Genomic DNA, 18203 nt, shown 5'->3' on the forward strand with positions numbered 1-18203 from the left:
AAAAGTTAGGTAAAGAATTCCATTCATTTCAGTACTTATGTGACAATCAGGAATAAAGTATTACCTGGCTTGGTTACCTGTCTACTTAACAGCTGACAATTTTACATCTACCGTTGATATATTAGGTGTTATATATGCATAATTTTTACTAGGAAACATCTAAAAACACATAACTGTGATAAAACTACTAAAGATTTATAACCAGCTGCACATATTACAAGAAAAGAGATAAAACAAGGCTCACAAGACGATGACTTTTAACTTTTGAATTATAAAATAATAAATTTCTAATAAATATGGAAATGTGGACATTAACTGAATTCAAATACTTTAAATCTAGCTTCTTCCTGTTATAAACTTCTAACATTTTAAGTCCAGCATATAACTATGTACTAAGAAAAATTACATGTATCATAAAATGATCTCACTCTGGATTTTCTGCTTAATAGTTTCTTTGATCATGTAGTAAAAAGTTGATGCTGTTAAAATGATGAAGGCTGAATGTTTTCCATAAAATAATTTAGGTAAACTGAAATTGTGTGCTCTTCATTTTTAAAATCTTTTTGATTAAGGAAAACCATAAACTTGTCTCTGTTAACTATTTGCTAGAGGATAAATGCAATAAGTTCTGATTTACAACAAATTTCCATATATATAACAAGATATTTTCCTCAAAAACTTTAACACAGGTTGTGCTTTTAATGTGAAAATATCTTTTTAAAACATCCAATTCCAGTATACCTTTTTAGATGATTGCAATTTTTACAGAGAACCTTTATTCTTAAAATTAAGTGAACTTAAGCATAATTTATATAAAGAGTGGAGTCTAAATCTTTTAATTAGGACCTTAACCTCTACTTAACAAACATCTTGTTGCATCAAAATTATTAGCAAGGTTTCAATGAAGACAAGGTTACCTGAATTTAAGTAGAAGGACCAGTTTGCCTCTGCAGTGGACATTTGAGGAATGCCCCCTTTGCACCACCCACATTTATTTGATAAAAATAATGACTGTAGGATACAAAAATCCGTGAACATTTTCAATAATTTCATCTAGTCCTGCTGGATGCCTGAAGGTCATAAATATAGACTTAACACAGTCAATAGAAAGAACAGGAAATCTACCCAAGAAATATTGATCCAATGGATCAAAATATTTCCCATTCATACATACCTTATCTAGACTATTATAACATTGATTAAACTGTTTATAGCACAGTATAAATAGAAAATATTTAATTTTAAAGAGGGTAAATTTTAACATCGCTGATGATCAGTTAGCTAACTGGCACCTGTTGTATATCTTTTATATTTTCATTTATTTTGGTCTTCTCTTTATCTTTTTCCTTCTTCATTTCTCAATCATTTTTCCCTCTTAATTTTTTCATTCTTTTTTCCAGAGATTACAAATATTTTTTTTTGCAATGTCCACCATTTCATGCCTATCATCATTAGGCATCACCCCTTATCCCTTTGCAATCCCTTAATCACTCTTTTTTTCTCCTTTTACTCTCTTCTCTTTCCTACTAAATGCATTTCTCCCATTTTTTCTCATTTCTTTTTAATATCTTGCAATTTCCTCATTGCCTACCTATCTTTCATTCAATATCTTTCTTACTGTCTCAATTGTCTGTCCATAACAGGAGTTCATAGGTTGTATCCCAACGTGGGTCATATAACTTTAATATTAGAATTTGCTGTTTCTGCAGCAATTACGTTAGGATTGATTGATGGTTGCATAATATCCAGTAGCAAATATTTCATGTATATTCAGGTCTCATCTCATAAGGAAAAGCAAAGATTGGTTTGTTCAGAGCGAGAATAGCATGTCTGACCATGTTAATTTGTCTTCATGTAGATTGTTACCTTATAAGTTAGCACATCGGAGGTCTGACTCACCATAATATTTAGAATGGAAAGAGAAATGTGTCAAAGAGACAACAACCAGACAAAAGAGTAGAAAACAGCCCATGTCTACCAATGGGTCTACAACACAGCGAAACAGTCCTGCACCATGAAATGGCCGGGCTTCTACTGGTCCATAAACAAAAATATGTACAAGTTCAGAGAAAACTCAGAAACATATAAATGAACCAAAGTTAAAAGAAACAAACAATGCTAGACTGCAGCTAGAGGTGGGAATGAAGCCAACAATCAAACTTCCTTTCCTACTTTCAATACCTTATAAATTGCAGCCTTGATATATCCCCTTCCTTATTCTTCCACTTATAATTGGTTTCCCTTACTTATCCTTATCCTTGCTATCATTTTATCTTTTCAAATCATTATTCTCCATTCTTATGAAGATTCCCATTTCAACAAATAAGTACATTGATAATTGATACAATAGAGGAGAATAAAAACAAGGCAAACTTCAAATGACATGTCAATATTTCAATTCTTTTTGAAAGTTATTATGTACCAGTAGCTTTATTTTCAATTGGGACTTGTTTAGATCTACATGTGTTTATACACTTCAACCAATACAAATGATGATTAAATAAGGTACATGAACTTTAGGACTGCAATCAACAACCTAGCTACTTAGGTGGTCTAAAACAATGTTCATTGAAAAGTAAAATTGAGATACTAATTAGAACGTAAGGAGTTTATCACTACCTGCACTTGATTTAGTAGTAGGTGTATAACATATACTGTAAACCCTTAACGATAACAAAGCAGTTAAGAAAGATGTATATATGTATACCAGATGAAATCTAAACTCTTTGATGATAATTCTTAAGTTTTATATAACATGCAAGAGAGATAAATTACATAAAAATGCATACATGTAGACCTTAACACAATAAACAGACACCTGTCTATCTTGAAGACTCCTGACCTCTATACATGTCTTTTGGTTATTTTTGTAATAAGGCTGCAGTCTGATAGACATTGATTTACCTCCTATTTATTCATATATATTATAATGTTAAATATACATGTACCATTATATAGGTAGTTTTATGTTTTATAAATGAGCCACATTTGCTTTTTTATTAGGAGAAAACAAAAAGTTGACATGAAAATATACGTGCACTTGGTACACTGCTTGTAAGAGAATGTCACTTGTCATTTAAGGACATACAACAAGTTACTGAAATAAAGAACAAATTGATCTTATAAACTGAAGATTGGGCATCTGCCAGGTTTCAAGTTTCTTTAGTACATGTATGGAAATATCTACAATACTCTATATCGCTTTCATGGTACATGTTCTTGTATGACAGGTTTTGGATTGCACAAAAAGAGACAAGAATATCGGTGCAATCAAGGTGTACAGTAAATGCACAAAAGAAAATTCAAGAGTCCATGTATTTTTTTTTTAGATCCTTATATGTTTATCAAATCCTATTATGCAAGGACTTGTATTTCTTTATGGAAAAAAACGTGATACATGTATAGTCTAAATTTGTTTTCTCTGAAATTGTCTTACATGGAAAATGCTGTTTGAAATTTTTGAATCCTGATATCTCTTCTAAATTGATGCTGATAATTCTGAATTTTTGCAGGTATTTCTAAATCAATTAGAAATTGTGTACACAGAAAGGCAAGATTCCAGACTGTAACTAATACATGTTGTAAAGATGACATAATTGTCTGTTAAAAGATTGTAATCAAATATATGTACAAATGTATCAGTAAATTAGACAATTTTTGAAATAGATAAAATCAGTTGTAAATAAATGCTTTTAAAAGCTTGGTATCTCATTCAAACATCTTCCAGGAAATGATATTTGCAAATTCAGTCAGTGACATCCAATGCTCATATTTCATTTATACCATCTGCACATTGAAATTGTAACTTAATTTTTCCTGCACCCTCTGAAAACACAAACTATTTTTGCCAGTTAGTTGGTTTGACTCAATTTTATTTGTGATTATTGAACAAGTGACAAAATTATGAGATTAGTTTTAACGATTTCAGAAAATTCCCCATACAATTAATGCTATCAAAATTTACAAAGCAAGTTTTTTATTTTGCAGAATATATTTTGTCACAGTTTGCGCAATAATAAAAACTTTGCCAACATTTGTGAATTTACAATAATTGGATTGATGTTTGTCATTCAAATATACCTTTTTTCTTTAAAATGGAGCAATCCAGAAATGGTTAGCATTATGGGAATGACACTGTTTTGGAAACTCTGACTTGTCCTGGCAATGTCATTTATGAAAACTTTGGAGTCAAGATCTTTGTAATGTTTAAGGATAAAAGTTAAATATTTGAATTGCTCCATTGAAAACAGGACACAGTGAAAGTGTTTTATCACTTGTAAGACTAACTGTTGTAATCAAATGCATTTTTAACAGATATAAAAATTGTGAAAAAAAAAATTGTATTGCGTTTATCCCTTAAATAAATCACATTTAAAAGGTTGTGCAAAAAATGATAATATTTCATGGAACTGAAAACCCACCCGAAATTGGCAAGTGCGCAAACATTATTAGAACAGTTCAGGAATGTTCCCATACTGTTATTTCATTCTAACAAAGCTAAACTTTAACCATGGTGATGCATATATTTTGTGGTTAACATATTTTTATTAAGGAATATACAAATACAATTAAATTGATATGGAAAAGCCTTCATACAGCTTATGTTAATCGATCTCCTGCATAAATTCTTGGGCTATCTCACTTTGATCAGCTTGTATAAATGCAAAGCTTGACATAAATTTAAACACAAAATCTTCAGTCCACTTATTGTACATGGTATATATATTTAAGATATGAGATGTATGAAATAACATGAATTCCCTTTCTCATACAGTACTAACAACAAAGGCCAGTTTTTTCTTTCTCTCAAGACATTTCAAAATCAAAACCTTTATATCAGGGTACTCTGATACTAATGAACAAATTAATTTTAATTGGAAATTTTGTTTTCACTGTATCATTCAACTTTTTGAACAAACAAGAAATTAATGTAATATCTGGAGAGAACACTATAAGTGTAGAGTTGAAGTATTCATAATAATGTTGCGATAAAAGTAAAATGACCAAAATCAAGAACTCCGAGGTGAATTCAAAAACCAAAAGTGTCTTACTAAATAGAAAAATTAAAAGCTCAAACTCTTAAAACAAATGGAAAAACATTGTCATATTTCTGACTTGAGACATGCATTTCCTTGTGTAGAAAATGGTGGATTTAAACTTGGTTTTATAGCTATCTGAACCTGTAAATGGCATAAGCAGGCCCGTAGCCAGGAATTTCCAAGGGGGGGTTCGTTGGACTCATAAACTCGACTTTAACAGTCACAATTTGAACAAAACGTTGACTTTAACAGTGCTTATTTGATTTCAAGGGGGGGGTTCGTCCAAACCCCCGAACCCCCCCTGGCTACAGGTATGATAAGAAAGAAAAAGGAACCTTTTTTAAAGATAGGAATCATTTACTTATGAGGCTCTGAGGTTCATATCTATTTATTGTGGTTGGAGTAATAGTGGAAAACAATACTTTATCATTAGAACTTTTTACTAGCAGAGAAAACAAATACCGTTAATAGTTATATTAACAGACAAAAATTATAACATTTAAATAATAACATTATCATGATTAAACCAAAACATAAATTGCTCCCTAACTATCACTTAAATTGGTAAAAGCTCACTTCCCTTCCCTATTCAACAGTCTATGTCAACAGATTAAAAGAATAAACATTGATAAAATTCTTCAAAAATAATTTTAAAAATTATAACAATCACAAGATAAATATCAAAATCAAATTATACTATCTCTTTTTTAAAAATGTATCTCAGTTAGAAGTTAAATAAATTTTCATAATATTAATTATGTAATATTAAGTAAAATACTATACCTCCTGAGAATCAGGTGCTGAGATCAAAGCGAAAAACATCCCGACAGCTTAACGAAGAAGTATTACATCCCAATTAAATCCTAATTAGCACATTAATGACATAAACATTCCTGAGAAGTAAAAGTGTCGACTGGTTAAATCCCTCAGACAGACAAATACTAAGTCTCTAGACAGGTAAAAACTGATAGTACATATAATATAAATCTATTCCAACAATTCAATCAGTCAGCCGGTCAACTGCCAGAAATGATAGCAAAATGTCCCTTTTCACTCCATTTCATGCTCAGTGAAGTGGACAGTATTTATTAATTAAGTTAAAGTGCATGTACTATATTAATCCCACGACAGGTAAAAACGAAACAGGTATGAAAACTGATACTATTTAAAACAATTACAGGTGTGACATCATCTCTAAACTTATCTGAGCTTTAACGAGTTTTGATACACAGATCATATATGATATGCCTCAGATCAAAGTAAAATAACTTTCATGTATCTCCTTACACCTGTTAAGAACATAAGTCTTATATACCTGTAAAAAACTAATTAAGGAACAAGTTCTTGTACAAATTCTACACAACAAATGTTATGATGTCTAAAACTTTTTGACAATATTGATCAAGGTTACGATTCTCTTTTAAAACAGGAAATGAGTTCTCTATGAGACATGTTTATTGTTGTTCTAACAGGACAGAAAACATGATCGGCCAATTATTTGATTTATATATGTCATAATTGTGTATAATAATGATTACTTTGAAATTAGTAAATAAACTAATAACCTAGGATATTATTTATAATATCTCTGAGTAAATATGTATTGAATGGAAATTGAGATAAAGACCTTTAATGGGAGACATTGATCCTATAACCTGTTATGTTTGTTTAAACTCAGTCTAACAGAAAGTAAAACAAACACCTATTCACTGCCCAGCTTCCCCCACATTCAAAGTTCTATTGTAAAATATTCTACATCTTGAACTTATTTGTATCGATAAGCTGACTTTATTTTAGGTGCCATAAATCCAGTGACCAATATTACATAATAAAAAATGGAAACTATAAGGAAATTTAATATATCCACTTACAAATTTCTCAAGAAAAAAAGATATAGTATCATACCAAAATCAACTAAGAAACTTGAAGATAATGTTAAATGAAACCATGCCAATATAACTTCCCTATACATTTACTGAACTTTCAATCTATATGTTTCCTTCTAAAGTGTGAGGAATTCTATCGTTATTTTATCTTGTAGATAACAATGCAAAAATGTATAATTTCTCCAAAGTTCAGGCTTTAATTCTAATGGGCATACCCAGCAAAGATTGTAAAGGTGAACAGCACTAACCAACAAAGGTTGTAATGGTGACCAGTCATAACCAACAAAGGTTGAAATGGAGACCAGTCATAACCAACAAAGGTTGTAATGGTGACCAGTCATAACCAACAAAGGTTGAAATGGTAACCAGTCATAACCAACAAAGGTTGAAATGGTAACCAGTCATAACCAACAAAGGTTGAAATGGTGACCAGTCATAACCAACAAAGGTTGTAATGGTAACCAGTCATAACCAACAAAGGTTGAAATGGTAACCAGTCATAACCAACAAAGGTTGAAATGGTGACCAGTCATAACTAACAAAGGTTGTAATGGTGACCAGTCATAACCAACAAAGGTTGTAATGGTAACCAGTCTTAACCAACAAAGGTTGTAATGGTGACCAGTCTTAACCAACAAAGGTTGTAATGGTGACCAGCCATAACTAACAACGGTTGTAATGGTGACCAGCCATAACCAACAAAGGTTGTAATGGTGACCAGTCATAACCAACAAAGGTTGTAATGGTGACCAGCCATAACTAACAACAGTTGTAATGGTGACCAAACGTAACCAAAAAAAGGTTGCAGTGGGGACCAGCAAATAACCAACAAAGGTTGAAATGGTGACCAGTCATAACCAACAAAGGTTGTAATTGTGACCAATAATAACCAACAAAGGTTGTAATGGTGACCAGTAATAACCAACAAAGGTTGAAATGGTGACCAGTCATAACCAACAACGGTTGTAATTGTGACTAAATATAATCAACAAGGGTTAAAATGATGACCAAACATAATAAAAAAATGTTGAAATGGTGACCAAACATTACCAACAACGATTGAAATGGTGACCAAAGACATTTCCTCTGTTGAAGTAGTTTCCATTTTGCATAATTATGCACATGATGAACATTGCACTTTAGTAGCGTTTCAAAGGAAAACTTACTGATTTAGAGCAAAAGGCAGGAAAACTTACTGATTTAGAGCAATAGGCAAACAAAAGATTTAAACTCAATCTGGTGTTTTGAAAATTTGAAAATAAAGTTTAAAAAAAAAGGAAATCCTGATTTTGCATCTAAGATTTCTGTTGCCTGATTTTTTAGCCTCATAACCTATTTGTCAGTTTTGTTTTGTTTGTCTTAAAGTCTCAGTTCTATCATTTTAGAAACTATTATTGATATATTTAAGCCTTAGGGAAACCTTTTTGTACAGTTTAATAGCAATTCAACATTACAGATCAGATTACATAAGGAGATGAACTTTTACACTTCCTGTGAAAGTATGTGCAATTTTGATTGATATCAGGAATAGCCTGGATTACGGAAAAGAAAACCATGTTTCCATGTTTCCATGCAAACCCATTTCCATTCTCAATCTTATCATCTTGATCACTCATTGCTATATGTTTGTTCTAGCTGTGATGCTATAGACACGGAAACTGTCTACATGTCCGTTTTGTCAGCAATGGCTAACAAAAACAACTACAAAGATCAAGATTTTAAGAATTAAACAGAAAAGTAGTTATGACCAGACTTAAAACCTTATACGAAAACCACAATAACTCACTTTAGACAAACTATTTAATCCCAATCTCTTTAAGCATTCAAGATTAACCTAGAATTTAGTCAAGTAAAAATATCTAATCTCTATTACAACATAATCTTAACCTTGGATTACTCGGAATGTAAACATTGAAATTTCTCTCAAGTAGTGTTTTGATAAAGGTGCTTCTTCAATTTCCCCATAGTTATGATTGTCAAATGAAAGATTGTATGTTACTATATACATTTGTTCAAGGTTTACAATGGAAGTAAGTTTGTAGAATGCGGAAACTTTAAACACAAGTGTTTGGCCAAATTTGAAAAAGATTACGAAATTCCAGACATCACAACCAAAAGCAAAGCAAAATCCCAATATTATCTAAAAATATCCATTAAATTTGGTTCAAGACCAAAAAATACATTAAAACTTTCTCCAGTTTTAACAAAACAGATTACATAAGGAGATGAACTTTTACACATCCTGTGAAAGTATGTCCAATTTTGATTGAAATCAGGAATAGGATTCTGGATTTCAGAAAAGAAAACCATGTTTCCATTCAAACCAACAATATTGTTTTTAGACATTCTACTTCTTAACTTGTTTTATTATCCATGATCAATTTGTCGACTAGAGAGGCAATTTCATGATCTAACCACAACACAAATGTGGCTTGCAAAATGTAAAATGCCATAGACAAGAATTAAAATAATTTTTTTGGAGTATGGAATAACATGAATATGTACAGACATTCCCCATATTTCTTGTAATGTCTTATACAATGAATGTAAAATTCATTTCACAAACTTGTGTAAAAATTTTGCTCTATTTTGTCATTTCTATTTGTTAACAAGTCATGGTCTGTTATGACATTATCAATGATTACTTGGTGCTTATCTCATAATTGTCTCTCTTTCATACATCTTTATAATAAACGATATATAATTAAATCTAAAACCCACATAAATTCAGATTTTTTTTCACATTTAAAGTATTTCATAACACCTCTTCATAACTATCTCCATTCAAATATTAATTTCTAAAGATAATTCATATCAATGTTAAAGACCATACCATAAAAACGTTTTTTTTATTGATAATTAAATGTTGTTAAAATATAGTTATGTAATCAGATCAGACAAAAATAGACTACCAATACTTTTATATTATAGATTTTATCAAAGATCAAACTTCAAGGCAATTAAAGAGCCATGAATATATTCTGCTGAAAATCATTTATTGATATGTTAAAAACATGTAATTTTTAAGAGAAAACTATAACATGTGTTGGTCTTTTTCTCTCTTAGTTAGCTCTCTCAGGGTTTGAACATAAGGATAAGCATAAACTATCATGTTCATTTATCATTTTCAAATGTTCTTTATTATTAAAAATATTATTAAAAAAATGTTTATCTTGAATACCAAATGAACATTATTTCTAGTATTATTCCCTATCTGCATTTTAAAATCAAAATACACCACATGCACAGCTTTTATGTATAAATCAAAATTGCATCAAGTTTTATAACAGAAATCATATAAATATTATTCAAATTTCTTTCAAGTGCCAATCTTCTGTTGTTTTTTTTAAATATATGATATTGAAATTAAGTTACTTAGCTAAGGTTAACATAATAAATTCACCTGTTCCTGTTTTCTAGAACTGGTAAAAAGAAAATTTGTACACATTTGTATGAGATTGAATGTAAAGTCAATTTAATATCAAAACAAAAAAAGGCTTAATTCTGATCTTTGGATCAAAAGTAAACCAAAGATAAGATAACCTTCATCTGTTACTCATCATTTTACAAATTTACAAATAAACTAGGGCAGAGACTTTCTATAGACTTCCCTGACTAGGGGAATTGCCTGCAAAGTTGACAACACAGTATCCCCTCCTTTTGCCTCAACATAAAATAATGACTAAAGTATTTGATTTGCTTTAGGAAACCATTGCAGTAATTTGGAGAAAAGATATGATAGGAATTGCACAATAGCCAATGGCATATATATTGCTCAGATTCTGAAAAATTTCAATAAATTCAAATAAAGGATTATTAATACAGAATGGCACCCCAAACCTCCCAGTTAAAGTCCATATGTTGCTACCGGAAACCTAAAAAAGAATGGATAAAAATATAGAAGTTGCAAAATGGCTTTATACGATTTCAATTAAAAAAAAATGTCTAAATAAGTTCTTTAGATCTTTAGGTTTGATCAGTTCTGCAACAGTTTTATTTTGTTTTAAATTTCAAAATATTTGGCCCTGATCATCATTGAGACATTAAAATTTAAAATTTATATCTTGTGCAGTAAAAGTGGTTCTGTTTATGTCATTACTACCACTTGGTTGATACCTATACATATGCACTGTTAAGGGACGACATCAAAAGTTCACTGTAGGATCAAAAAAAATAATTCACGTAGTTTCTTCACAGACCCCCCTTCCTAACTTTATTTGGGAAAAATTGATTGACCAATATGAATATATGTAAAATCAATAAACAAAACTTGTAGTAATTTTTAACCCCCTACCCCCAAACTATTTGAATTTAAGTTTTTTTTTATTCTACATTGATCTTTTGATGTTGTTCCTAAGTCTCTAAGGGTATCACCAGTCCAGTAGCCAAGTACTTTGATACTGCCTTAAAAATCTGTTGTAAAATTTTGGAAATTATTTTCAATTTAGAAATACATCATCCTCACGCATCGCTATGATTCCTTGTCCCAATTAGGTTATACTTTGTCATTTGGTTTTATCAGCAATTGAACATTAAATTTTGGATTATTTTGGTTTGGAGCATAAATAAGGAGCCATTAATTGTCAAACTGTGCAACTATGACAGTGAACTTGTTACTGCTAGTTATTCCAGGTTTGCTTCAACAATAATTTTTACCCAATATCTTTTTAATTTCATAATATATATAAATAGTTAGGGAGCCGTCTTTGACCTTACATACTTGACACTATGAGTGTTGTAAATACAATTCTAATTACAGTTTTATGTTCTTATTTGTCATTACATTAGATCTATCATACGTACTGTGACATAGGTAATTTCAGGTAACAAACTGTCATTCCTTTTGATCATTGTCAAATCAAACCATTATTCATTTTACAATCAAAAAGTCAGTTTTGTTGTAAATAGTACTAAAATTTCTAAAAAGTTAGAGAATGTAAAAATATAATAATTCATAATATTTTCACAAAGTACAGGATAAAATTGAGAATGGAAATGGGGAATGTATCGAAGAGACAACAACAGGACTAAAGAGCAAAAGAACAGCTGAAGGCCACCAATGGGTCTTCAACACAGCAAGAAAATCCTGCACCCGATAACAATTTACATAAGAAATCTTCATTAGGAACTCTGAATAATGTTTTATACAAATTGCATATGTGAAAATTACCCTCTGTTAACTAAATTACTAAATAAAACTGTTAAAAATCTCTTGCCACAGAGCAGTTATAATCTTTCTAAGAAAACTTCAAGTTATTTTCAGATTATTCAACTTGATAATTAAGCTTTATTAACAAATTGTAATTTCAGAATGATCTTAATATCGCCACTCACTTTTCAATACCAATAATCAATTGATTTTCAATACATTCTAATTGAAATTTTAATGAAGATCCGTTCCTGACTAAAAAATAATTAACTAACCTTTTCACCGTCCCCATCTTGTAGCATCCTTATACAATAACATCCTGACTTTCTTATTTTGAATTGTGGCACCTGGATCAGTTCATCTTGAGGGATATAAGCTTCATCTGTTTACTGCACCTGTAATTAGGGAATAATCTTTTTTTGAAAGAATTCCAAAAGTATGTGCTTGATTAATTTAAAACATACAGACATCAGAACCACTATTATCATAACTCACTTACTATTCCACATTCCAAACTAAAAGACAAATTGAAAGAGTTGGTATTACTTTGTTTCATAAAAAAGAATGGCCAACGTAGATACAAGTATCTTGTCTTAGGGAGGGATAAATCCTACTTTGTAAAGAATCACTCTGATTCAAACAAAAAATTCTCTGAAACTGATATTATCAAGATGCTTGATTTCTTGATTGACAACATATTTGTTACGTTCGGAGGACGTGTTTTTCAACAGACTGTCGGCATTCCAATGGGAACAAACTGTGCCCCTCTACTCGCCGACTTGTTTCTTTATTATTATGAAGCTGACTTCATGCAGGAACTTCTTAGGAAGAAAGATAAGAAGTTAGCAATATCCTTTAACTCTACTTTCCGCTATATAGATGATGTTCTTTCACTAAACAATTCAAAATTTGGTGACTATGTGGAACGCATCTATCCAATCGAACTAGAGATAAAGGATACTACAGATACAGTTAAGTCGGCTTCATATCTTGACTTACATCTAGAAATTGACAATGAGGGTCGGTTGAAAACAAAACTTTACGACAAAAGAGATGATTTCAGCTTTCCAATTGTGAACTTTCCATTTCTAAGTAGCAACATTCCAGCAGCACCTGCATACGGGGTATATATCTCCCAATTGATACGATATTCCCGTGCTTGCATTTCCTATCATGATTTTCTTGATAGAGGTTTGCTGCTAACAAGGAAGCTATTAAACCAAGAGTTCCAAATGGTGAAGTTGAAATCATCCCTTCGTAAATTTTACGGACGCCATCACGAGTTGGTTGACCGTTATGGAATAACCGTTTCACAAATGATATCGCATATGTTCCTTACGTCGTAACTACAATCCCCTTCCCTTTCATGAATATGACCTACCGAATTAGACAATTTACCGGATTTGTAATCACATAAGCAACACGACGGGTGCCACATGTGGAGCAGGATCTGCTTACCCTTCCGGAGCACCTGAGATCACCCCTAGTTTTTGGTGGGGTTCGTGTTGTTTATTCTTTAGTTTTCTATGTTGTGTCGTGTGTACTATTGTTTTTCTGTTTGTCTTTTTCATTTTTAGCCATGGCGTTGTCAGTTTGTTTTGGATTTATGAGTTTGACTGTCCCTTTGGTATCTTTCGTCCCTCTTTTACTAAGTTATCAAACAGATAGTTAACAATTTTTATTTATTCCATTTGCTTATCATATAGTAAGATTCAACAGAGATAAATATTACTATTCTAATACATCAAGGAAGATACTCATATGTAATGTTATCAGTGCTTTCCAATTTTTTTAAAGTAGATGGCTGATTTAAAAAAAAAAGAATGATGCACATTGCTAGTATTAAAATCATTCTATTGATATCTTTATTGAATTATTGGTAGGAAAGGAAAAAGATCAAATCCATAAAGTATAATGCAATAAAACCAGCTTTCAGCATTCTAGGAAAACATTCGAAAAAAAAAAAAAAAAAAATTGAGAATGGAAATGAGGAATGTGTCAAAGAGACAACAACCCGACCATAAGAAAGACAACAACAGAAGGTCACCAACAGGTCTTCAATGTAGCGAGAAAATCCCGCACTGTTTGCATGGTTTGGAGATTTTCATATAATTAATGGTGTTTCCAATTTTTACTTCAACATATCAAGAGGGGGAAAGCTAAAACACTTAAAAACAGCCTGTAAAATGTTACAGTATCTTCCTTTAAGATTATCAACTATCAAAACAAATTGTGCCATCTAAAACATCTTCATATTAACATAAAAAACATAAAAAGCAATTGAATATTTTGATAAACTCTAAAGAAATTTCATCCAGCTTTCAGACACTAAAATTTTGAGGTTTCAAACAAACTAAAATCCACAATTTTGTAACCTTTGACCTATTGTTTCTTTCTTCTATTTTCTATTGTATCAGTTTTGTTAAAAATCTAACAAGTGTATCCAAAGCAGTTACAAAAAAAAAAAAAATTGTACCATACAGAAACTGATCTATAGAAAAGGGATTTTTTTCCACAAACAAAAAAAAACTCTTGACCAATAAATATCAATTAATTTGAATTATGTAATTAAAGGTTAGGTATGTCTCTAACATTGTGTAAAATACAACATTTTAAGGATTTTGTACATTAGTACGTAGACTATCATTAAAATAAAATGTATAAAAATAATCTTTAACAGTTTATTCAAATATTTAATTATATCTAGTAATATGTATTTCATTGTCCATGATGTCATGTAAAATTCCCCAAAATTTGGTCCCACCAACTTAAAACCTTCTATGAACAGCAAAATTTTCATATAACAAGGGGAATTACTATTCAACTACCAGTATTTATTTAACAGAAAAAAAATCAGGAGACCAAGAAAGATTTGGTCAAGCTGTAAATAATTGACCATCAAATAAAGATCATCACTCAAAGAGACGTAACTCCTGACTGATAATTATCAAATTTGTAAAAGTGAGGAGGCTATGGGATAAACATCTAGAAACCTAAAATTCTGTACTATAATAATTCAATTCACATTTTACATAAAGATATAATTTAGGCTTTCTAAAGCAAAACAGAATACATAGCAAGCTGCTTGATTGTAAACTAACATATATTTAATACAGTATACACATATTCATTTATTATTTATTGGGACCAATAGATAATGATTCTTATACAATATGACTTATTACATTTACATCCCTGTTCATTGAATATTGGTTCCCTTCAACATCTTGGTGATTGGTCTAAGGGAACTAGATTGCTGGCAAACACAGTCAATGTTTCCAGGTTATTTAGGAGCATTTAAAACATGTACATTTTGAATTTTAATGTGCGTATTGTTATGCGTTTACTTTTCTACATTGGTTAGAGGTATAGGGGGAGGTTTGAGATCTCACAAACATGTTTAACCCTGCCGCATTTTTGCGCCTGTCCCAAGTCAGGAGCCTCTGGCCTTTGTTAGTCTTGTATTATTTTAATTTTAGTTTCTTGTGTACAATTTGGAAATTAGTATGGCGTTCATTATCACTGAACATATATTTGTTTAGGGGCCAGCTGAAGGACGCCTCCGGGTGCGGGAATTTCTCGCTATATTGAAGACCTGTTGGTGACCTTCTGCTGTTGTTTTTTTCTATGGTCGGGTTATTGTCTCTTTGGCACATTCCCCATTTCCATTCTCAATTTTATTTGCATTAGAAAAGGAATTTATATTAATCTACTGCATCTGAGGAAGTGCCATTGTCATTAAATCAAGTATCAGTCCAATGTATGAATTGTTTTCAGATAATGTCTAATTGTTTGTTTGCAAAAATATGTCAATTACGGTATCAGGTCCGTTCGCGCCAAATACACTTTCGCACCCTACACGTTCGCACCTTGCACCCAAGGTCCATTCGCACTCTACACGTTTGCGCCCAATTTTAATTCAAATTCCAGTTGAATAATTGGAAAATCATGATTGTTGTTTTAAATTGCTTTGGTGTAAATACTGAATGTATTTATAGCTTGGTATGAGTAAAACATTGAAGATTTTAAATGAAAAACACAAAAGACAATTGTTTTTTTTAAAAACAGCTTGATCCCTTTGATCTGAATAAATGAAACAATAAAATATAGCAATACACTATTATAACCAAAACATGATGAAATTTATTCAACACACAAAAAAAACGTAGTCAGAAACTCACTTCATTTTGAAACAAGTCAATGAAACAAAGTTATAGCAATACACTAATCAAAACATGATTAAGAGTTATTCAACACAAAAAACGTTGACAGAATCCCACTTTATTTAGAAAGGATTATTATTTTTTTTTAACAATACACTATTCAAAACATGATTTATACATGAATAACTAATCGAAGAATTCAAATAGAGAAAAAATATTCAAAGAGTGACCGAATAACACATTAATGCATGAATGCGCGTACCGCATGTGTTAATTATCAGTGTTGTTCAGTCACAAATTGAATATTTTTCGATATTTCAATTCTTTGATTAGTTATTCTTTTTATTACATTTGCAATTGGCTTTTTTTAATGAAAATAATGTAGAAAATGTAAGGAACTATATATTTTTCCTATGCATTCACAATTTGTTTTCATCCGATGTATCGGTGCCTTTTGTTGTATGACGTCAGGGAGTGAAATAACCACGTTTATTTCACATGTGAAATTATCAGTTTTTATTTAACTGGGAAATCAATGTAATTCATTGCAACCAATGTAATAATAAGATTTATTCAACACAAAATAAAATGTTGACAGAATCCCACTTTATTTAGAAAGGATTATTATTTTTTTTAACAATACTCTATCCAAAACACTATTAAGATATATTCAACATAAAAAAAAATGCTGTCTCACTTTATTTTGAGACAATGACAACAATTATACTTATAAGAATACACTTGCCAAAACTTGATTACAAAGTTATTATTAAACACAAAACCAATTAAAATTGGGCGCGACCGTGTAGGGTGCAAACGGACTTTGGGTGCGAACATGTAGGGTGCGAAAGTGAAAGGGGGCGAACATGAGTGGGTGCGAACATGAATGGGCGCGAACGGACCCGGATTCGTCAATTACATGCAAATAAGCTATACCCTTACCAAAAAGTGCTAACATGTTGCACATAAGTTGCACATAAGATGCTCACGTTAGAAACTAATATGATTGCACACGAGTTTTTTAACATGCAAATTAGGTGAGCATTTTGTGAGCAAAAAAATTGCACATATGAAACTAACCTAATTTGCATGTTAAAAACCTCACGTGCAACTGCTCATATGAGCTTTTGTTTCACATGTGCATTTTATTAGATTGCTCATATGAGCAGTTGCTTACGTGAATATTATAGTTGACCAAAACAAAATGGCTGCTTTAAAAAAGGAATATTTTTCAAATTTAAATGAAAATCTTAAATAATTCAGTTGAAAATAAAATAACTGATACATCATGTTAAAAGAGTTATTCTTTAATTATTTTCAGTTAACTATGATTTTCATATGATTTTTTTTTTTTTTATTTAAACAATAATCATGATCATGACTAAAAACATAACATTACATTATAAAACTAATAGAGGGACTTGCAAGTTTAGTACGCAATGAATGTCTTTGATTAATAAGTACTGTATTTCAAAAAGTTTAAAAAGGAAAAATCTTTATACATGTAGTACTTATTTTGAAGCAACCTGTATATATATTCCCATAAAGGACTTAAAATTGTAATATATTTCAAAATCTGACACAAAAATGAAAATAATGAAATAGAAATGATAACTTACAAATAATTAACCACAGCCACACTGGTTTTATCAGATTTCAACAATGCCTTTCTTCAAATAGCACAATATAGGACTTAACATTTTTCATATCCATCTACCTCCATTTATTGCATGCTTTTCATGAATTTGAATTTACAGGAAGTACATGACTGGGCATGTCATTTTGAAAAAGCTCATATGAGCAATGATGTAGGTTAGTTTTGAATGGTTAGAAGAATGGAAAAACTTTTCAAAGTACAAAACTAACATAAAACTAACATGTAGGTTTTGAGGTTTGAATTGCACATGTGAGCATTATGTTAGATTTTTGTGGGCACATATGAACTACCAAACTGCACATATGAGCA

General features: G+C 30.9%; 1 protein-coding gene across 2 annotated transcripts in view; it reads right to left on the reverse strand.

The window, feature by feature from the left end:
• LOC143068423 (apoptosis-stimulating of p53 protein 1-like) overlaps positions 1-12454 on the reverse strand; it is a 62980-nt gene extending 50526 nt beyond the window's left edge. Inside the window, exon 1 of one of the 2 annotated variants that reach the window (XM_076242466.1) lies at positions 12350-12454. In XM_076242466.1, the coding sequence (XP_076098581.1) occupies positions 12350-12376 (27 nt within the window). In that variant the 5' untranslated portion in view covers positions 12377-12454. Of the gene's footprint in view, positions 1-5822; positions 6172-12349 lie in introns of those variants that run through there. The other variant, XM_076242465.1, reaches the window with a different exon arrangement.
• Positions 12455-18203: the final 5749 nt, after the last annotated feature.

This window comes from Mytilus galloprovincialis, chromosome 3 (genome assembly GCF_965363235.1).
Source record: "Mytilus galloprovincialis chromosome 3, xbMytGall1.hap1.1, whole genome shotgun sequence".
Taxonomy (NCBI): Eukaryota; Metazoa; Mollusca; class Bivalvia; order Mytilida; family Mytilidae; genus Mytilus; species Mytilus galloprovincialis.